At 35.6% G+C, this 23,141-nt stretch overlaps 1 protein-coding gene across 1 annotated transcript in view; it reads right to left on the bottom strand.

Annotated features, from left to right (window-relative positions):
- Positions 1–5,811: 5,811 nt before the first annotated feature.
- PPARG (peroxisome proliferator activated receptor gamma) overlaps positions 5,812–23,141 on the bottom strand; it is a 29,482-nt gene continuing 12,152 nt past the window's right edge. Inside the window, exons 4-6 of the mRNA XM_075159377.1 lie at positions 21,123–21,322; positions 16,441–16,891; positions 5,812–8,783 (exon numbers count right to left, since the gene is read on the bottom strand). Of these exons, the coding sequence (XP_075015478.1) occupies positions 8,536–8,783; positions 16,441–16,891; positions 21,123–21,322 (899 nt within the window). The 3' untranslated portion in view covers positions 5,812–8,535. The remainder of the gene's footprint in view (positions 8,784–16,440; positions 16,892–21,122; positions 21,323–23,141) is intronic.

Genomic DNA, 23,141 nt, shown 5'->3' with positions numbered 1-23,141 from the left:
CTACATGGTAGGCTTGACTCAGATTTGGAGATTTTTCCTTGGATTCAGAAGGTTTTCAGTCAAACTCTATATAACTTGGTTAATTACATTCCAGGCTTGGTATTAGTTAATGTATATAGCTTTACTATGTACAAAAAGAAGTGCAGTGAAGAGCAAACATCTATGAAAGATTACCTATAAACATCATAAGTGGATACTTTACAGCCCATTGTTTCCTCCCTCATAATATATGTATTAAGTTGTATATTCTCCAGTAATGACAATCTATTGTGGTAGCACAAGGTAGAAATACACTGCACTTGTATTGTACCTTGCAGGTAAGCACCTCACAATCTTCTACAAAGAGCAAATTAAAGGTTATGCTTATGGGGATCCAAAAGTAGCTTTCATCAGAAAATATGAGTACAGGAATTTTTATTGCTGGGTGCCAAAAGGACCCTCTTCAGAACTTAGACTATCCAGATAATTCCTACATACTACCTTCGCAACCCTGTCGTGTTTTCAAAATCCATTTTTTAGTATGATTTCATCCACTATGATTTCATTTTGGTATAATGCCATTGCCTTTAACAACATTATACCAGATTTGAATTATACTTGCAAGCAGACTGGACCTTTGCATTACAATGGTAAATGCAATGATCACTTCTTGTAGAGTTCACCCAGAAATGAAGGTGAAGAACTCCCAGTGACTTAATTTTCCATTACCTTTGTACATTTTAATTTTTCTCAATAACAGCTGCAAAATAAAAAAGATATTAATTTACTAAGCATTTAATATGTTGTATTTTTAATAATTTAAAAAAACCCTGTTTCTGATAGTCATTTGCAACATCTTTTTCCACTGGACTGCAAGTGCAAGCTTAATAATAAGACTCAGGGAATTTTGTTCCATAAATTGATCTTGCAAAGGCAAAGCACCTTAAAAGTCCAATTTTCCTTGAAGCAGGCTTTATTATCCTTGTTTATATTTTATTGTAAAAATGCATAGACTACAAATACCTAATGTTTGTACCTCAAACTGTATATGCAGAGTCTGGATGCAGAAGAGCCTGTAAGAGCACAGTTATTATGGGTCTGATTGCCTAGCAGTCTAGAATTAATCTGGCAAAAAAACGCTCTTGTAAAATGCAGAAAAAATGTGAAAACTAGAGAAAAATGAAGTATAAAAAATGTGTAGAAAAGTTCAGCTAAATAGCTGCTAGATCTTTTGATTAAAGTTCAGCTAAGAGATCGCAAGTATAACCTGGGTTCAGACACAGTGCAACGAAACTATTCTGTGCACATTAAGGTGGACTACTGGATTGGGCACATCAGAATCCACTTCCAATTGCATTACTCTAATCATTCCTTTCCTTTCGATTTATTCTGTTTTGAGGCTGAACTGTGAAGGAATTTTGTGAGACAACGTTCTTTCTAAAAGGACCTCCCCATACAAATGGGCCACAACTGGAATTTTGAATTTGAACAGCTTTGAATTTCTGTGTGTGTCTGCATGAATGTTTGGAACGCTACATGTAGATTAGCCCCCATGGTTTTGGTTCTGGGTCATATACATAAAAAGAAGGAAACCTAGCAACGAAAGTTTCACAAGAACAGCTGATTTGAAGAGATTTCATTGAACAGTTCATGATACTATCCTGTTATCAAATAGAGACCCAAATCCTTTTTTTTAGTCTAGAACCCAAACCTTGCCTTTGCTATGAGAGCTACCTCCTTTGCTCTGCTGTGATTTTTTATTTAATAACAGGAAGAAGAGAGCTCCTTTGCCAGCAAGCAGATGTCCACCAAAAAGATTTTACTAACTGATCAATTGCAAAATCCCTCACTGCAATCCTTTATAAAATAAGATGCCCTCTGTCCTTCCTCCCACCCCAAGCTTAGTTGCCAAAACTTACATACAAAATTATTACTGTAATGTTTTATAGTCACTGGGAAAAAAAAATCCATTTGGTCTTACAGAATGATGTGAAATGAATCTCTGGCCTCAAAAGAAAAAAAAAGAGTCTATTAAAAGTAGCTCTTTTTCCTCCCTCCTCCCTCTCCCAGGCCCCTTCTGCTCCCCTCCCCCAACAATAAAGGATGTTTTGGAACAGCCTTTTCAGGAAACATTTCCACAGCAAAATGCAGCATCATTTATAATATTTAAAGCTACATTTTTGTTGAGATGGCTTGGCAGGCTTTGCTTGCAAATCTGGCAGGATATGGCCAGCTGAGAGTTAGCACTAACAAACTGAGGATATGCTGACACAACAGAATGCTTTAATCATCATTGCAGCAAGCAGGACAAGATCTTCTCCTGCACTGCCAGCTCTTCCCAGTGTGAGAACCAATGGTGCTGCGTATTTCTCCTTCCCTCCCCTGCCTCTAGAGAGTACAGTTTTCCCTTGTTGTTTCCACTGAACTAAAAAAACCTTGTTGGGTAACAGCATATAATATAATGAGCAATGGATATTCCTCTTGGCCAATGCTGTTATGAAAATGCTGCCCATTTCCAGCACAATAAGGAAGCTTAGTAATTAAAAAGAAAGTCCTTAAACAGTATGTGTCTCCATAGAAGGGCTATTTTCATTTGCAGCTAAAGCTCTTTTTCTGCTTTACCATGCATGTCCTTTTCTAAAGCAGAGCTGAAAGTTATATTCAGTTAGCAAAATCATAATTAGAAACTTGTCCCATTTGAGAGTTGAGAACTGATTTTAGCCGTTTGCAAAAATCTATTGAAGTAAATGAATTTCACATTTAAAAGAAGTCCCAAAGAATTTAACCCTGAACACCTAAGAGTTACTGCCTTGAGTAAGGCTTGCCCAGAGCAAGGCTTGCCCAGAGCATTCCCGCTATATGACCTAGATAAGCTGCAGTGTAGAGACTATGTTCTTGCGATAATTTAGCACAGGATTTGATACATCAAACAATAAAGACCTGTGTCATGGAAGAGACTGTGGATTGAACTACCATTCATATTTTGGGAGCATATCGATGTATAGGTGCTGTTTACTGGCTTTGTTACACTAAAACTTCTTGCAAACACACAGTCTCATAAGGCAATTGGCTGTTGCAAAGCATAAATGTAAAAACCTGTAAGAGGCAGCCTAAGCAATTGGGCTGGTTACTAAGCTGAGTGTGGTTTCTTGTCTGTGGATCCTGAATAGGACAGCATAAAATTCACTTACTGCTCCCTCCCTTTTTCTGCCTTGTCGTGGTGTGTAAGTTCCTTGGAGCAGTGCTGATGTCTATACGGCCAAGTATAGCAGGGCTCTCTAATCTCGTTTAGGAACTTTAGGTGCCTTGCATACAAATAAGTTTGATTAGGATACATTTCCAAGATTACGTACTGTGCATGTTGGGAAGAAGGGTTGATATCTTCGCAAATGTGGTGCTTTTATACAGAACACGAAGGTCCAGGGACTAGGGTACCATAAACGGGGAAACTCTGTATAGACCTTGAAACAGAGTATGTATTTGCCAGGTCTGATGAAGGAGCAGACATAGTGAAACTACACTATCTCCATAGCCTGAGTTGCAGTCTCCAACTCAACACTGAAACTGTATATCGAACAACAGCTCACATACTGAGGAGAAATCCAGCTGAATTCATATGTCTTGAAAGTAGGGGTGTGGCAAAAGAGGACTGATGAAATAGAGGGCCAGATGGCAATGCAGGTTGATCAGAAGCAAAAATACTTATATCTAAATATTCTTTTTATTCTGGAAAATGAGTGGTATATATTTTGAGGCAACGCTCAGAATGTATGAGCAAAAAGGTAACAAGTAGCAGTTATTTTTTACTGTCTGGAGTTATTCCACCCACAGATTACTAGTAATGGTTTCTGGTTAGGAGCTATACTATAAATGAATGTTATGTATGTCCTTTCTTATGTGCACACACACATATGTAATAATATTATATTGCATCTAAAGGTTTGGAATCTTTTCCTTACTTCCTTTTGTTGTTGGGTCAGTCATTGGCTACGATTGTTTTCTTAAAGCCAGTGAGCAATATTTAAGACGTGCTGCTTTGCCAACTCCAATTTCATACCTATACTCTGCATATCAAAATGAAAAATCAGAAATTCAGAAATTGTTTTTCCTACATTTATCAATGTTTTCAGGGCTATTTAGTGCTGATAAGTGTGAAAGTATATTGCTCTATTCATGTAGTTGGAGACGCACCTATGCAGCTGATTTTTAACTACCGTAGGCAAGGCAGTTGGAATGGAATTTAAGAAGAGGCACATAATTTTTTTCCAATGCTTGAATGAAAACCTGAAGCATTTGACAGGTGCATGATTGAGCTTCTGATCCAGGAGGCTACTTTGTTGGGGTTTTTTTTCCCCTCATTTTTCGTTTCCTCCTTCTATAAATCTCTAGCTGCAGCTTTGTATTGCTTATGTTTACAAAGTTGATGTTACGTCCGTTTAAGGGAGAGATATTACCTCTTATTAAAAAGGAAAAAGTCCCATTAAAATGTACTCAACTTCAAGACAGAGTTTACAATTGCAAATCAAATATTAAATCCTGATCCCCCAGGGCTTAACTGTACCAGTGGTGAATTGAAACCCAGAGTGTGTATGCTAAAATAGAAGGGCAGGGCAGGCCTGTGGCACTTCTAAAGCTTTCTAACACAAGTCATGACAACAATTATCAGGAAGTCCCTTTTCTAGGCTTCAGTATTTTAAACTACTGAAGAGCTGTCTATGTTAGGAAAAGATTACGTTAGGAACACACAACTCAACTGCTTCCTTTCATGCCGTGCTGAAAGGCAGTTAGATACCTGCATTAGTAGGATAAAGAGTTTTTCATTGCTGTTACGGAAACAGTGATTAAAATGGTCTCAGCTGCCTTTACTATAATAATGGCGATGCTGGAAATGCTTTTCTCTCATCTAAATTTTCATTTTAGGCTACTCACAGCAATATTTACTGTAGAAATGGTCACCACTGAACTTTGTCTGAAGGAGGTAATTTTTCCTGTTAAATAGAGACCTTTGAGCTTCTACACGAAACGTTTTGATGACTAGTTGATGCTTGACATGGTGAGGGAAATAGGCAGGTAGTTGCTGGATATGTGCAGGTATACCAAATGACTTTCTCTGGACATGATTTACCTCCAGTGTTTTTCTACTGAAAAAGCAGATCAGTGTAAAATACAAGACAGAGTAACAGCTCAGAAGTTTTAAAACCTGTGGGAATGTACCAGCATCCCACTCAGCACATCGTCTCTGAAGATGTTACGATGTAGTGAACAGATGACTAAGGAAGGACAGTAAAACACAAGCAAAATGAAGTTCTTCAAAGGAAGGCATATACCACTTGACTGTTTCTATTTTTGAGTTGTTAAATGTTTTTAGTAGCACTGAAGATCAAAAAACAAATTGTTCATTTATGGCATAGCCCATTCTAACCAAAACTCTAGAGAGTCTGAAAATATTACAACCTACTTATAAACTCCCATTAGCAAGTTTTTTTGTTTTTTAATAAATAAAGTCCCATAGAAACAGAAAGTATTTACAACTAGATCAAAATTCTGAATATAATTCACAAGAGAAAATGCTATTTTTTGAGAAAATATTTTCATATCCTCATAACAGTCATTTGTTCTAAATTAGTACATAGCAATTGTCCATTAAATGAACATTTTTCCCTTAAGACCTATTCTTGTAGAAAAGTATTTTAGGCAAAACTTCCTAACCATGATGTAACCGTTTAGAATCAGAACATTTCTGTGATTAGTAATTCACATAAAAATTAACATTTTCCATGGCTTGAGGAAAACATGATGAATAACTATCAAAATGTAAGAGAAGACAGGATGTAGGGAGAACAATATATTTTATTAGAGCAGCTTATACAGTTGAAAGAAAAGTATAGGCTTTTGGGCATTCAGTCCCTTCATCCTAATGAAGGATAACACCTGTTCCTGCAAAACTGTCTTCTCTTTTATCCTTAGACCATTATGACTACCATTACGCTACCACTCTCAAAATATGTGGTTGTATAGGTTGGTATTGGACTAAAACGGCTTAAACACCGTCACTGCTAAACTGCTACTTTCAAAAATATTACCACTTGCAATAAAGTAGAATTAAGCTCTTTGAGTTAATGTGCTCCTTGGTTACACAGAGGTTTTTCCTGTAACAAAGTCATGAACTTAATTTCATTGTCAGTGCATCTCTTCCACTGTCCTTTTCAAATAATTTTGAATATTACTTACATAAGAACATGCCCTAGAATACTTCTTTATTTAAAACTGATTTTGAACTCTCATTTCCAGTGAAGCCAATGTAAAATTGGATTGTATAAGAAATGCAGGCTCAGATTAATAGTTTTTGCTGTGTATTACTATTATAGGAATTCAGTGTTGGAGCTGTGGTCCGTCTCAGTGCCAGTTAATCTTTGATATGTCCTCCTAGAGGAGGGGATGAACTCTGCAATTAAATAGAGGTTCTCGCACTAAGTGATAGATGGCAAAATTTCAAATGGCTAGTGTCCAGTGGAAAACAACTTAAAACAAGAAGAGAGAGAATATTTTCTTTTGCATTGTAACACCCACAAATTAGTGTGCGTGTAATTCCTGTCAGAATCCGATGCTCAACTAGCACAATGTGCCTATCTTGAAATGTGCAGGAAACATGCAATCCTGAGCATTAACATGCAATATTCCATTTGCTTTAGGGCAATCATTTCCAAGTTACCTGAAATGATCTCATTGCGAACTTAGTGAAGATCAAAGCTGTTCACTTTAGCCTCATACTGACTTCATCTCAGTGCAATTTCATCTGTGGGTTTTAAACCTTGAGGCTGAATGATCCAATTCTCCAAACTTCCTGGTGGGCATAATGCTTACTACTGACCATAGGCCCAGAGGTTATCTGAAATAAGTAGTAGGAAACATTTTCAGATGTAGAAGGCATGAGCTTAAGGATTTATTTTAATATTTGCCTCTGTCAGCCTCTTTATGGCATAATTTGCACCAACTTAGATTTTCAAGGTCTACATTGGGAGTAAGGCCAATTTATATTCCCTGAAAATCCACTCTACTCACATATATACTTACATTGCCTCTTGGTCCACTTATATATATCACCACTAAACTTGTCTCACTAAGTTTGAGGCACACTTTTTGCTACATAAATAAAATGTGGACATGGTGAGGAAACTAAGGATATTCAATTGAGGACCGCTCCTTACTTCAATATATATGTTACAATTAGTGGCTTTTTTTCCCAACATTCCCTCTTCGGGTCCAAGTGTGGATCACACCTGCTTGACCTTGTCAGGGTCACATTCACAAACAGTAAGTGTGGGCAGGCTAAATGTGAACCTAAGGGAATCTCGCATCAGTACTGAGAATACCAAAAGAAGCTAGTGTAAGTAAATTTACCTTCTGTTAAATTTATTCACTCTCCTATGCTTTGCTCCCAGTGGAAATCTTAGGTGACATTATAGAGCAACATATATAAGAAAATTAACAGTCTGAACAGCAGTGAACATCTCAAAGCATTCTTGTTCCCAGTGATAAACAATGATAGCTCAAGCCAAACTAACATAGTAGGGTTTCCATACAGGTTTATGTTTTAAAGAACGAGTTCAAACCTTGCTTTTGTTTAGGAGGAGTCACGCTATTCCAATTTTCCATGACATCTTTGACTGAATATGTTGTTCAATAACAGTTCATCAAATAATTTGGGAAGGTCTCAGCCCAAGTGGTTTGTACAAACCTATTCCAACTACAGCCTCAACAGAGTGACTGAAAGCGGCATTAGCACTGGCTGCTGTGGCATGCGCCTTGGAGGCCACGGCGGGGGCAGCTGCACGGCCCTCCACGCAGGCTGCTGCTCCACCTGCCTCGCACTTGCATGAGCAGAGTAATTGAAAAGACTCTGCTTCCTAAGAGTGATGAGCAGTGCATATTCCTTCCTTAATTAATTCTTGAAATGGCATCTAGTTTTTGGATTTGCCCACATGGGCCTAATTCTTACTTACACTAAGACCTCTTTACAGAGCTCTATCAGTGTAAAATTATATTATGGTAGGCACAAATATTGTCAGACCTGACATTTCTAACTTTTGCCTTTTAAGCTTTCATAGGAACTTACACTAATCTGTGATTCAATTTTATTGTTATTTTGCTGCTGCCTTGGGAGCACAAAATCAAACATAATACTCAAAACGTTTCCCTAGAAATGTTTAAGGAGAAAGATTTTTATCTTTAAGTTGAAAATTTAACTGCATGCTTAACCAACTTCAGTGAAGCATCAATCACACTGGACAAGCAATTTTAAGAAATAAGATAGTTTAAAAAATTAATTCTGAAAATACTGCCAACAATTTCATGATATAGATATTTTTAATATTAAAAGTAAATTGTAAATGTGTCTTTATAAACAATATGCATAAAATAGATCTACTATACTAAGCTCTCTCTTTTAAAATGCTGTTTCACAGTAATTTCTTAGGTATGCAAAGTTTTCCCTCAAAGAGATAGTGCAATCTGAAGAACATACATTATGTCAGCGGATTAGAACTACTATGGTCATTAATATAAGTCTTTATAGATTTCTTGTAGGAGTGGATGAAGACTCATATCTGTCTCCGTTTTCTTTATTATTTGCAACAGCTGCACATGTTCCGTTACAATCTGTCTGAGGTCCGTCATTTTCTGAAGCAACTTTGCAAACAGCTGTGATGATTCTGGATGATTCAGCTTTAGCTGGAGCTCCAAAGCTTGCAACAGATTGTCTTGTATGTCTTCAATGGGCTTCACATTTAACAAACCTGGGCGATCTAGGAAAAAAAATCGGGAGTTGTAAGTTTATGAAGAATATGGAAACATTGATTTAATGTATTAATTTCTTAAAGATTTCTTATTATGTTAAGCATTTACATATGGCACTTCCTGAGAACTGTTTGACAATTTCTTAATGCATTTATTTGTAAGATTTTACCAGAATTTGCTCAAAGAAGTTTTAGAACTAGTCTTAGAAACGGTTCAAGCATTCATGTGGTGCAGATACAGAGACAGGTTTATACAATACTACAATGCATTTTCCACAGTAAACTGGGTGTGTTCATGGAAAGGAAGAGGGAGATCTAGTTGGGGGATAAACAGTCCATATCAGGTAATAAACTTTTGGAAAATCAACATATACTCAGATGGATTTGCATGTAGTTGCTACCATTAAAAATGTTTCCTACTAAGGTGGATGCTAACTTATCAAAATAAAAAAAAAAGTATAAACTTCAACTTCTGCAGTCATACTAACCTGGGAGATTTAAAAATCACAGGTTCAGTTCTTCTCCACACCCAAGTTCCAGTTGCTATTAAGAAGTCTCATGATAGCTTTTAGCATCAGCTCATCAGCTTAGCCAGAGATGCTTATGGCAGTGGAGGACTGATAAATGTGGCTTGCACAAAAAAATGACTTTGCTGGGCTCATGCCAACAGAGTGTTCTCCTCCTTATGGAGGAATCCGGATGGATGTTTACAACCAAAGTCAGCTACTTGCACTGCCACAGAGTCCGGGATTATCTTTGGCATATCTTATTCTTTGGCAAAAAGCAAAATCTTTCCTTTTTAACCATTATTATCTTTCATAATAATAGCTGTTCTGTTATTTCTGTCTGTCCCCAAATACCTTCTTAAGTGGTTGCAATTATTATTGAACATGATTTGTAACATTTGTTTTCTAACTTGAGGTAATAAATTATTTGATTCTACAGCCGTGAAAGTTAATAAAGTTGCTTAACATTATTAAATCCTCACATATGACAATGAACACTAGTAATCTGTTAGTGCTAAACTACTTTATACTGGATAACGCATCCTGATTATCAGCATACTCCATGAAAAAACAGTCAAATAATTTAAATAACATTTGCTGTGTAGCTATGAAATTAATTTCATAGGTTGATCAATAAAAAGCAGTGCCTATAGCTAGCTTTAAATTACTTCCCTAAGGCAATATTTCCATTTCAGAAAGGACAAGGGGTTGATCTATATTAAAAATTTTAAAAATAGGCTTTTATTTCCTATGATCTTAGTAACCTTTCTGTGCATCCAGTTCTAGTAACTCTGCTTGGCTTGTGTTGTATACTAGAAAAAAGTTTGAGAGAAAACAAAGCTCTTTATAAATACATTGGGGTTTTACTTCACAGAGAAAAAATTGCAGTGTAAACTAAAAGGCAAAGTTGGCATGAAAACAAATGAGTATACACAAGCCATGAATACATGTAGGTCACTGATAAGGAAAGGATAGTTAACTCTCAAAGAGGTGAGGTTTGGGGATAGGACGAGAGGAAATGGCCTCAAGTTGCGGCAGGGGAGGTTTAGACTGGACATTAGGAGAAATTTCTTTACTGAAAGAGTGGTCAGGCCTTGGAACAGGCTGCCCAGGGAAGTGGTGGAGTCACCATCCCTGGAGGTATTTAAAAGACATGTAGATGAGGACATGGTGTAGTGGGTATGGTGGTGTTGGGTTGACGGTTGGACTCGATGATCTTAGAGGTCTTTTCCAACCTTTATGATTCTATGATTCTATGATAATTTTTCAGAAACAGGAATAATGGCAAGTTTGAATATGGAACTTGATATTTGATTGACGGTGGTTTTATGAAGTGACTGCTTTCAGTTGTAGGTGACTGGACTTAGTGACCCGTTTGGCCACTCTTTCCATTTGGTATTTCATGCTAATAAGCTGTGCTTGTCTTGCAGAGATCACTTATCTATGCCATTCAACTGGTTGTACCATAAAATATGGTTCAGAAAGTCTGTAAGTAAATATCTACAATCAGAAAATTGTCTCCAAACAAATGGCTCCTTTTTATTAATTTTTTTGGCAATATTATTTTTAAAGATACTTAGATAATTTTTGATAAATTTTAGATGTTTATTTTTAGATTACCTAAATGCATTGCATGTGCTGCAAAATCTAGTTGCCTTTCTTATATCTTTCAGAAACTTCCCAACTTTCAGTACTTCAAAGCAGTTAATAATTTTGGCTTTGGGTTGCGATAGCTTTAAATTTTACTTCTGTGTTGCAGATGAACTCTGAACTAGCTGGGTATGACTCAGTGTACAGTGATATAAAAAATCAAAAAGCACAAAGACTGCAGCCTTGATTTCCTCTGAGATTAATCTCCATTTGCCCCCTGCTTCTTTTATGGTGGGAATTTTTAGGGTGTGAGTTTTTCAGAAGTGAAACCCAATTCAAACACTGTGCTCCCCAGAGCAACTTTAGAGTCCAGGAGGCAAACCCAGGAGATCAGTACTGAGACCGGAACTTACCAAGGAGCCCCCCGAATTCGGGTGCCCAAGGTCAGTTGAAGTTCAGTGAGACTTAAGTGCCTAACATCCTTAAGCTCCTTTGAAAAACCCAGTCTAATGGTTTTATAATGACCCAGTGGAACTAGAGTCAGAAAAGATGACTATGACAAAAGCCTAGGAGATCATCAGATGTTATTTTTAAATAAGCCAATTCAAGAGGAAGGAAAATTCCCATTGAAGGCAAGAGAGATTTTTCATGAATGAGAACTTCAGGATATGGACATTATTTTTTGGGTGTTGACAGTTTGCTATACTTTCTCAGTAAAAATTTCTTACAAAGGAAAATGCTGTTTCTGTTCCAAGAAACATATCTAAATCAGAAAAAAAGGAAATAGGAGGCAAAAGCTTTAACATACAGGTATTATGGTATATTTCAAGTTGTTAAGATGCTCTTAAATATATGTGCTCCAGCCTCATTGGGTTACTGTAGCAAAAGGTGTATTTTGTGCAGAAAGGAGCCCCAGATAGATGTGGCTTGTAGAAAAAAATACAAAGCAAATTATTAACAGTAAGCCTTGAGAAAAATTTAGATAGAGAATAGGAAGAAACAGAATCGGGAGTAAACTAGATGTGATACTGTGGTGGAGGCCTTTGAAGAGGCTAAGTAAGACAGAATGCTGTTTGAAAGCTCACAGAGAAAACTGCAAAGGAAACTGATGAGGGAAGTGAAAGACAGAAACAAATGAGTTGTAGCAGGACATTCTTATGATACAATGAAATTAGGTTACAGAAGGCCAAAGGAAAGAGAGTTGAAATCGTTAAGGTGAGAGAGAACTAAAAGTGAATTGGATACCACTTTTAAACTTTTCTGATACATAAGATTGTTTATTGAAGTTTATATTTTTTTGTTATGTGCTATTTGCGACCTGCCTTTTATCCATTCTGACTATGCCATGAGAGTACCACATTTCTCTTTTTATTATTACTTTTCTTTATTCAGTTTTTGTTTAGGTTTTCATTCATTGTCATTTGGCTGTTTCATTTGGTTTGAAAATTCTGCAGGAAGTTGTTCTAAGTAAGAAAATGTTCACAGTGACTGGCAAAGGCTAATAGCCCTCTAGTTTTGAGTGTCAACAGTATGACTTCGTATAAATTGATGTTCTATACTATCTCAGGGAAAAATATTTTGGTTGTTTATTTACTTACAGATTTAGATGCTTCTTTCATGTTCCTAACAATAATTACAGTTTTTTTCTGTTCCTCACATATGTAATTGCCATCTCATGCCTTTATTCATATCTTTATATTTTAATATCTTTGATTAAGTGCATTTTGCATTTAAATACACATTCTAAAATCTTAATGTGATAAAACAGGCAAAGATATGGCTGACTGAACAACTGTGCTACTTCTTTTGCTGAGGCAGATATGACTCAGCAGTTTGAGGTTTTTCTTCTGAGACTGTCACATGTATTGTAGTCACCAGGATTTTGATTCAAAGCCCACAGTGATCATCTGCAGTTCTTGGTCTGATCAGGAAGCATTTCTTTGTTCTAACAGGTTTGCTAGAGCAGCATTTCTGTAGCCGTCGAATATGACCTATTTCTTGGTACTATTCAGTGATAAAACTTCAAATCTTGCTGATCTCAGAGCGTAGCAAAATTATTAAATATAGTGTTTAAAGAAGCAGCAGTGATTCACAGCTCAAAATTTACTGTAAAGAACATACTCAGAAAACAGAAAAGTGAATGTAGCAACATTTCTGAATCCAAATACTAGTTTGACTACATGTTGACTAACAGAGTCTGGGTCTTCACAGGCATACCCTACTACAATTCCCAAACACCACTACATCCTGAACACTGCAGAAGATAATACACAAAAGTTCAAGTCTATCCATGGTATGTAAATATGCTACAAAATTACCTTTTGAACTTTTTCTTCATTTGACAATAACCTGCTTGGGTGAGTTTGCTCTGTTTACAAATGTGGATTATCCCAGTAAGGCTTGGACTATTATCTTTCCTGCCCAAACACAGACATCCAACTTGCTCTCCTTAAATCTTCTTCTTATGATAGACTTTATTTTTAGTTCAGGTATATATAATATTTGTAAAGATGTTTCAAGTCCTTCAACATATATACCACAGCACTCACTACTCGCTGAACAGTATGTGTGGCACAGAGGAATACAAGAGGGAGGAAGAATATCTCCTTGAAAAAAGTTTTCCAAATCTCATTTTACCAAAGCATATTTTTCAAAGTCACCATAAGTAAAAGAATGTTATAATGAGAGTTTGGCATTGCTGTTAATGGCATAAAGCATTTCTTCTGTAAAAACAAGGTAATATCTTACTGCTCACACACACAGTCTCTCTGTCTTATCAGCATTAAATTCAGAATACTAGAATTCATTTGCCAATTACAGTATTATTTTAAAGTGCAATATAGCAACATTAAGAACAACTCTTCAGCTTTGTAATAATGAGTTCAGAGTAACATTTGGTATCATTGAGACAGAGTGAGGCTGCACCGAGCAGCTCAGAAACAATAAAATGATTGACTGTGGAAGTGGGAGTACTTTCATTTTGTTGCTATTATAGTTAATTTGTCAGCTTCTTATTACTGTTATATAGGCATTTTGCCTTTTTACATATAACGCAAAAGCAATCGTTTCGATATCAGAAGGCTGAACTGTTTTATAGGATTTGTGGCAAATTCCAAACACTTCACAATGAAAAGCTTTCTGCATGTAATGTTCCAGCTGGAATTACCTTTCTCTTTCCCTTCCCTCTTCTTCTTTCTAGAGCTGCATAAGAGATAGCACCCGTGGAGCCAGCAAAACTACCACAATTTCGCTAGGCAATGACAGATTCACTTAGAGTTAGAGCGTTTGGCTGGGATCTTTTTTTGATTCACAAACCGGTTTTCTTTTAAGATATTTGCACACAGGATTTCTTGAACTGATTTAAACATTACAGTATTTCTGCAGCTAGTAAAGTCCTTGAGGTAATATGAGCTGGTTTTGAAATCCTATTTTCAATGAAATCATCCTGGTTCAATATTCATATAGTTGTTAGAGAAATTAAGTTCTGTAAGAACATAGCTCCTACAGAAACAAGAGCATCTGAGACATCTGAGAAATAGGATTTCAGTTCCATACCACATAAGATACTATAGTCCCACAGAATGCATACAGTTCAATATAGATCATATCTGACTGTAAATTCCATGATAAAAGCCATTCCCTAATTGGCAGCAAAGCTTAATTGTTTTCAAAATATAAACTCAGTTTTTACAAATAACTACCATGCTTTTTTGAAAAAAAAAAAAAGTAGTAGTTCTGAATAAAGATAGTTAGAGATCTTTGTTATAAAGAAATCAAAGGATTTTTCTAGAAAGGACTGATTTATTTTTATATGGATTTATATATTTATACGGATTTGCTTCAGAATTATTTGAGAACTAACTATTAAAATTCAGGTAGTTCTTTATGGATCTCTGTTTACAAATTATTCTTAAAAAAAAGACTTGTTGATAAATCTGGTTCAGCGTAGTCAATTTTTTTTCTGTGGATCATTGTCCTCCTGAGATCTAAAATGGAAGATTAGTTACATCATACCTATTTCCTCTAATGTAAACCAAACATCACTGAAGCATAGCAGACCTCACTTTGCAGATTGCAAGTTCCCTTTTTTCAATTAGAAGTGGATTTTGAGAGGCCTGTTTCTCATCTGTCAAATTTCATTATATTAGAAAATGCAAAATATTGGCATGTTTTATGTAGTGCCCTAATAGGCTTGTATAATTTCTCCTCCCCCATCAAAGCCAACCAAAAATATACCAGTAACATATTTTCCCTTCCTGAATTAATTCAGAGTCCTCAGGGATCATTGTGTTCAAAGGTTTGCACAAGAAAATGTCTTCTGGGAACTGTACTTGTTTGAAGTGGATTTAGTTAGTCTAATAAACCATATTGTGATACCACATTTTTACTGAATGAAACACAATGCCAGAAGTAATTGTACGTGATTTTAAACGAAGCTATACGTTCCAACGCACTCTCAACAGCATGTTTGTTTTTAGAATAATAGCATGTGGTTGTTGTGTTTGATTACTTAAACATAATTTAATAACAAATACTCTGCGTTGCTCTGTGGAGGATCTGAATTCGGAACATTCAGCACATTCCTCCCATTGATATCTGCAGTACCATCCTAAGCCAAAATACATACAAATCAGTTGGGTAAAATTTTCTTTGTGTGACATCACTAACTTGATAGTATTGGCCAAAGTAAAAGACCTTCAATCTGACCTGAAATGTATATCTGATATCTCAGATTCTCGGTGGCAAAGTTTCTAAGTGAACTAAATCTGGGTAGCCGTCGCTGATTCACAAAATATAATACCTACATCACCTCAGAATCAGAGAACATGCTGACTGCCTTCAAAAAAGCTGAAAATTCAATGTCTTTTTTAATGAAGTGTTAGAATGCCTGTAGTCTGATACCTGGGCTTTCAGATTCATGCTTTGCTCAAAGCATAATGCATAAACATTAATACAAACACAGCAGCTTAGGAAATCTGAACAGAAAAGACACACAATGGCTGTTTTTCTCAGGCATTAGGAGACCATTATTTTCCTGAGAAATGCATTCTCCCCCCCCACTTTTAAAGACAAAAGAAAACGTTGCATGAATGAAAAAAAAACAACAATAAAAAAACCCACCATAAAATCCTGTAAGCCAATTGCCACATATATTTTGAAATTGTTATGGAGTCAAAGCTATTTGTGTACAATTAGCAAGCCACACAATCTAATTGAAGGTTTAAAAAATCCTCATGCAGAATTTTAACTTTTAGAAGCTCTTGCCAGTGAAATTCCACCCTTCCTGTTTTCAGAAAGATAGTCCTGATCTTGTTTTCTAACTAAATGAACTGCTGATTCAGCAGGCATTTCCAGCTCCATCATTAATTATCAAGTCATTCATATTTTCAGTTTCTGCCTGAAACTGAAAAAAAGGCAAACAACATCAAGCAAGCTGAAAACTAATAAAAAACCTACGTGTAAATAAATTCACTCCCATCCTGTAGCGCTGAGCACTTCACTGTTCGGACAGGAATTAAAAGTGTAAATTCTATTATATAAAATATCATATTAAATAAGACAGCACTTACCTCCACTTAGTATAATGACAGCTATAAATATTGCCAGGTCACTGTCATCTAATTCCAGTGCATTGAACTTCACAGCAAACTCAAACTTGGGCTCCATAAAGTCACAAAAAGGTTTTCTCAGGCTCTTCAGAAACTCTCGTGTCATGAATCCTTGTCCATCAGATATAAGAACTCCATCTTTATTCATCAGAGAAGCCAGGAGAGTATATATGATCTCATGGACCCCATATTTCAGGAGAGTTACTTGATCATTCAGGTCAAGATTCACAAAACCTGGAATGTTCTTGGCAAATTCTGTGATCTCCTGCACTGCCTCCACAGAGCGAAACTGACATCGCTGGAAAATGCGAATTGCTACCTCTTTGTTCTCCTCCTGCAGCGGTGACACATGCTTGCACTTGATCTGATCTTCTCCCATCATTAAAGAGTTCATGTCATAAATAACAAATGGCTAAAAATAAAAGAAAAAGACAATTTACTTTCAAATGTCCTTTCTATGAACATTTGACTCCTGAGAAACTGAAGTAGCATACAGAGGTATAACACATCAGAAAACACTTAGAAATCTATGAGGAATATATCAAGGGTAGTTAACCCAAAAGGGTTAAATCTTCATGAACCTATTAAAGCAAATATCCTTACAATGTTAAAATGATTTACAGAAAGGACAAGTAGTTCCTAAGGACTTCTCACATGTTCCATGAATCCACATTCTAAAAATAGGACTTTGGCTGGTATTTTTGTTAGTAATTAGGGGAGGGGGATAAGGAACACTATTTTAAAATATCCATGATTTTTGCCTTTTGTTTTTTGGATTTTTTTTTTGTTTTACAGAAGTTCTGTAATACCAGAATTTAAAGTTTGGAATGCTTGTTAGCAAAAGATTAAAATGTTACTCCTTTTACCTGAATTTTACTGGCTTCTGTAAAACAGAATCTAGTAAGTGTACAGTAACATGTTTGCACTTCTGATGATATAACTTCTTTTTTGTAGAAAGACAGAGTATATTCACATTTTGAATACTTCACATATTGTCATGTTCTTTTCAAGTTCTAGCCTTCTAGAAAGTGCTGCAAGTAATATCAACTTTATGGTATTTTATCTGATAAATTTAACCTTTTGCTGTTAATTCCTTTAAAAATAACAAAGTTAGGATATATTTAAACTCAACTTGTCAGGGGGAAAGAAAACACAAATAACATGATACAAACTACAGCAGCACAATTCAGAACACAAGAATTATTTGAGTGAAATAAACTTAACTGGAATAAATCAATTTTGAAAGCAGATTAGAAAAAGTGGTGCCAGGAAAACTTTCGTTAGGATCTGGAAACAATCTGTTTCAGAATATGCAGAAGAAGCTCCTGGTTTTAAAGAATTGGTTAAGTGAGGATTTCTTGAATTTATCTGAAGAATCTTTTCCTTAGAGGATAAACGACTAAATAGTTCATTGCTGCACTGAACAAATATCTACTGATATTGATAGGTTTGTTAGTATACTTGATTAATTAATTAAAATACAAGGAATTATACACCAACAATTGGACTAGAGAAATGCATTTTTTTAATTTAAGATCCTTTAATAAGGATATATCATAAGATGATAACAGATTCTAATGCCTTATTCGTATGGGTGCTCATTTTTGTGGTTTTATATTCACTGTAAGCTGCAGAACAGATTCAAAAACAACCCAAGCCTTCCTATTCGTAGTCCGTGGTCCTGTCCCACAGAATCAGCTTCTGGAAACTCCTAAAATTCTATTCCTATTTGATTAAATCAGTTTTGAAGTCTATTCAGTGCTAAATTATTATGGAATTTTTAAAACTGGAAATAGCTACTTTCTTTAGAGTCTGGTGGTGCCTCTGAAGAGGATATTGCCCACAGATGCTTATCACTACCCACCAGCTAGAGGTTACTACTCCCACCTCCCATAGTTCTGCAGATGGAGATTGTGAAAGCGTTCGGTCATCTGTTTCAGGCTAAGTCGAACACAAAGCTCCGACCTGCTATCACTAGGAAGAGAGGGAGGGATGACAGCTGCCAGTTTTGTCTTTAATTGATACCGCTGCTATATCAACTGATACAGTAGAGGTCTATCTGTGAACTGAAATAATAGTATCTGCACAAGAGTATTTCAGCTTTCAAAATGGTTTAGTTAAATCAATATTCTGCTGCTTACAAGACCCATGAAACTAGTGCTCTCACTTTCACGGTAACCACAGGCAAACATAGCTCCAGACCATGAGGAGATTCAGTTAAATAGAGTGTGAGGTATGACACTATTTTTCCACTTGCACGAGGATTTCAGTGTGAAACTGAAAAACTAAACACACCGCACTGAGAAAAGCCTGGAGGATAAGGTATTTTTCAAGATGCAATGCTATTTTGGCAGCAGAAAAAACATTCTGTACATATCTGTACATAGGTATATGCATGCATATGCAAAACAGTGGAATAATAAGACTGTAGAGGAGGCTTTTAAAATGCATGGTTTTTCATGCATTTCTTTTCTTTTTTTTCTAGAAAATCTTAAGTGGGAGCACCAGGTACAAGAAAAAGTCATCTATTCTGTGCATGTACATGTGCTTTAGAAAGACTGCACTATGCCACCAGCCTACTGACATTAGAAGATGAAAATCAAGAAAGAGTTCAAAATAGCTAAAGAAATTTTTAATATAAAGATTCATATGAACTTTGTGAGTGGAATCTTATGTCAAATAAGCACTATATATCCCAGAAGAGGATGAGTTAGTAATTTCAGTTTTGACACACTCACTTAGCATATCCAATAATTTTCAGTTCATGCAGATGATATAGCAATTAAAAAATAACATAAATTTAAACTATACCCATAGTAAATAGTTTGATGTTCCAGAGCACAAAGTCCATTACAGTTCAAATAACATAAAAGTCGTAACATTAAATACTGAGTGTCGTTCTTTCAGTGTTATTTTTTTTAAAAAGACTTGAAAATTTGCAGCAATGAAAAGCTGAATTTTATGTCTATTGTTTTATTGCTATATACTAATCTGGCAAAGTTTTAAAACTTTCAGTAAGAAGGTAGAACGTCATTGATGGCATACTATATATTTACTGCATGAGTATTGCATTAATGTAACTTTCAGACATGACCAAGTTATGCAAACCCAGACATTTGTTAAGTATCCAGCACAGCAGAGCAGCAAACCACACGCTGATTGATTTCTATGACAACTTCATAGAACCTTACAGAACAAAAGTAGGACTTGTGGATGCACTTGAGACCTCAGAAACAAACTTCCCAGATTTCTAAATATGTGTCTGGAAAAACAGAAGATGAGAGCACCGTAGGTAACCCTGCCCAAACTTCTGTTACGTTCCAGAGTGTGCACAGTGGGCAGCAAAAAGGAGCAGGCCTCCTGGTGACATTTTTAGGATGAAGAGGAGTAAACAAGATATATAATTACACACCCCACTTCTATTCTATTTCCCAATGCAGGTATATAGTTATTAAGAACACACAAAAAACTAAATTGCTGTATTTATTCTTTCCCAGTAACCTATGTTTCTGATATAGAGAGGGAACTCTGGAAAGACTTGGAAAAAGCAATGACCCGCAAGTGGACTTCGCGTATCAGCTTTCTGCAGAATAAACAAACTATGCTAGTTCAAACTTTATATATTCCATGAGGAAAAATTACTCAAATTTTAAGTGTCCACCAAATCTGAAGTTTTTATGTGAGGAGTACAACCAAATTAGGGACAATACTTAAATTATGATTTTAACTGCCTTTAAAGAAAGAAAGCCTAAAAAACCTCCAAATCTTTCCCATCTTTGAAATCATTAAGAAAATAAAATACAGTCTCTGTTGTAGTCCTGACAATAAAATTTCTGCCGATCATTCTAGAAAATATATCAAATTAAGAGTTATTAGTTTTGGAAAACTATTTTGCTCTTTAGGTATTAAAATAGTGACAAAATTTAAAACCTACCATAATTACCAGATCTAATTTATCCTCCTTCTCACTGATACTGAAGATTGTTATATATTGCCAGTGAAGTTTCCAAAGTAACCCACGAATACACGTATTTCTATTCCTTACTTTCAAAAGATTGTCTTGTACATTCTCCTAAAATTCAAATTGCACCAGGATACTGCTCTGATCCAAAATAACCCAGTTAAATGCAGGAAGTCATCAGATCATCATAAGAGTAAGCATCATAGTTAAGGCTAGCGATGGTGTTGGTACTGCGAATCATTTGACTCGTATGAAAAAGAATATTCCTTTGGGTACAGCTAGTACTGATAATATGCTATCATAATGTGCTATGATACTGATGCTTGAATAGTATAGCAACCAATTCCTGACAGCTAGATAGCCACCTTAAACAGATAGCGTGGAAGATAACCTTTGGTGAAGGAGAAGGAAAACGGGAAGAGTGGATCAGAGAATACAAAAAGGTTAAGATGACCTTCAAATTCTTGTCCTGGTTTCAAGTATTTTATTAGGTGAACTTGGAGTTTTTTCAAATAATGTTTACTTATCCTATCTAAAAACATTTCCTGTGTTTCAGACACAGCTTGAAATATGTAACTGCCAACAGCAAAGTTTTTTTTTTTTTTTTTAAAAAAAAGATGTGTTGTCAGTGTGGTAAATCATTTACTCAAAAGAAAGAAAAAAAAACACAGAGGGAACTAACTGATTTGTCTGTCGTCTTTCCTGTCAAGATCGCCCTCGCCTTGGCTTTGGTCAGAGGGAAGGACTTTATGTATGAGTCATACAAATGCTTGGCAAGTGCTCGTAGATCAGCAGATTCAGGGTTTAGCTGGTCGATGTCGTTGGAAATCTCTGCCAAGAGCTTCTCCTTCTCCGCTTGTGGCATTCGCCCAAACCTGATGGCTGAAGAAGATGACAAGCAATTACTATAGCTATAGTTGCACCTAAAAAAGCATATTTGAATAGCTTTTTATGTCACTTTTTGTTACGAGGTCTTCAACTTTTTATTAAAACAGTATTTAGGCAAGTAAGAGAAAGATGATTTTCTCCAGTAATATAGGCAAAACAGCAAGTGCTTTAAAGAAATGTAAACAAACAAATCTCAAAGAGGAAATAATTTATGGCCCAAACAGTAAGATTACAATATCTTGCTTGGAAATGCAAAACTACTGTCAGCTCACCTGACAGAGTTGGTGAAAACCACTGATTCTACTTCCAATCTAAATAAAATGTAAAGAATCTTTAAGATATTAAAATTCTGTTGGCTTAGGGTAGGAACCACTGTTCAGCCTTGTATTGTTCTGGGCAAATCATCATATGGATCTCAGATCCTTCAGTTGTTTAGAAACAAAACATTCACATGCCTTGCAAGAATAAATTCCTAAACAGTTCAACAGAACTTAATGTAGCAATTGCTATAAAATGTTACCAAAAGAATTAAGGAGTAAGAAAGAAGGTTGTGCAGAGAATAAAAAAGCCAGAAAAGGCTGCTGAGTTCTTCATGGTAACTCTATGTGCATGCAGTATTGAAAGAACAGGAAATGGTTCTACCTAGTCATATGATCTCACAATTGCTCAATGCCAACATAAGGCAGGCTGTAAACTTCCTACTTTTACACCTATGTACTTACTATCTAAGACACTATTTATTCATATGGGGACTGACTTGGAAAATATTTCAAATGAGCCATCAAGATCAAGACTGATTTATCGTATGGTACTTCAATAAACAGAATTTATTTTATTTTACGAAAACAAAACAGAACAAAAGAGCATCAAAACAAAAAACAGAAGGAAGAAATAAAGGCTTGTATTTTGGCCTTAGGAGGAAATAGAAATATTATAAATATTTTTTCAGTTGTTAGTGTCTTCCCTGGATAAAGTAAAAGTGCTGTTAATATCATACGTATGAATGATTATACTAGGGACGTTTATTTTGGAAACAACCAGCCACCTTCCCTTTATGAGGATGCTTACAGTCTGCTGATGGACAAAAATGACACTTTTTTCCAAAAATAAATAATTGTGTCAAAAAACATATAAAAACCATTTGTCATACATTATATTTATTAATCAGTTTTCTTATTTCATGGCTGTAGAAACAAGGTTGTTTATTTTTACAACTGTACTACATTTCTCTTTCAGCAAACTTAGTCTCTGAATGATGCATACTGTCCATATCATATTTGCTTGGGTATTCTTAGAGTTAACATGTCAGAATAAAAATCTGACACCTAGATCAATAGGTACAAATTAACATATTTTAATTTTTTTCTCTGAAATGTCTGTTGCTTATAATTTTTCATACAGAAAATTTTGAATAATTGACAACTGATAGTTGTTTTGGATCACATATATCATGCCATACATATTTTTTTCCTCTCTCATGGGCAACACTAAGTGTTCTTAATCAGCTACTAACAATAGTTTTCAGGGAGACATCATTGCCAGCCCTCCTTATTTCTGAGAGCAAAACATTTAAAGAAAAATTATTAACTTCGTATTAGTTTATATGACATACTACAATGGCTTAAAGAGACTGACACCATTCTGTAAAGAAGTAATGTGAATGGATGAACATATGGTAATGTTAGTGATGTATAAAAAATTGATATAAAACAAAAAGGGAGTTCATATTTGTACTTAGTGTAACCTAAATAAAAAGATGAAAAAATTCAGCATAACTACAAAGAAATACTTAGGAACTCTAAGGAATGTGTCC

This window comes from Calonectris borealis, chromosome 10 (assembly GCF_964195595.1).
Source record: "Calonectris borealis chromosome 10, bCalBor7.hap1.2, whole genome shotgun sequence".
Classification (NCBI taxonomy): domain Eukaryota; kingdom Metazoa; phylum Chordata; class Aves; order Procellariiformes; family Procellariidae; genus Calonectris; species Calonectris borealis.
Note: the sequence above shows the minus strand (reverse complement) of the source record. Positions and strands in the feature narration are given on the sequence as shown.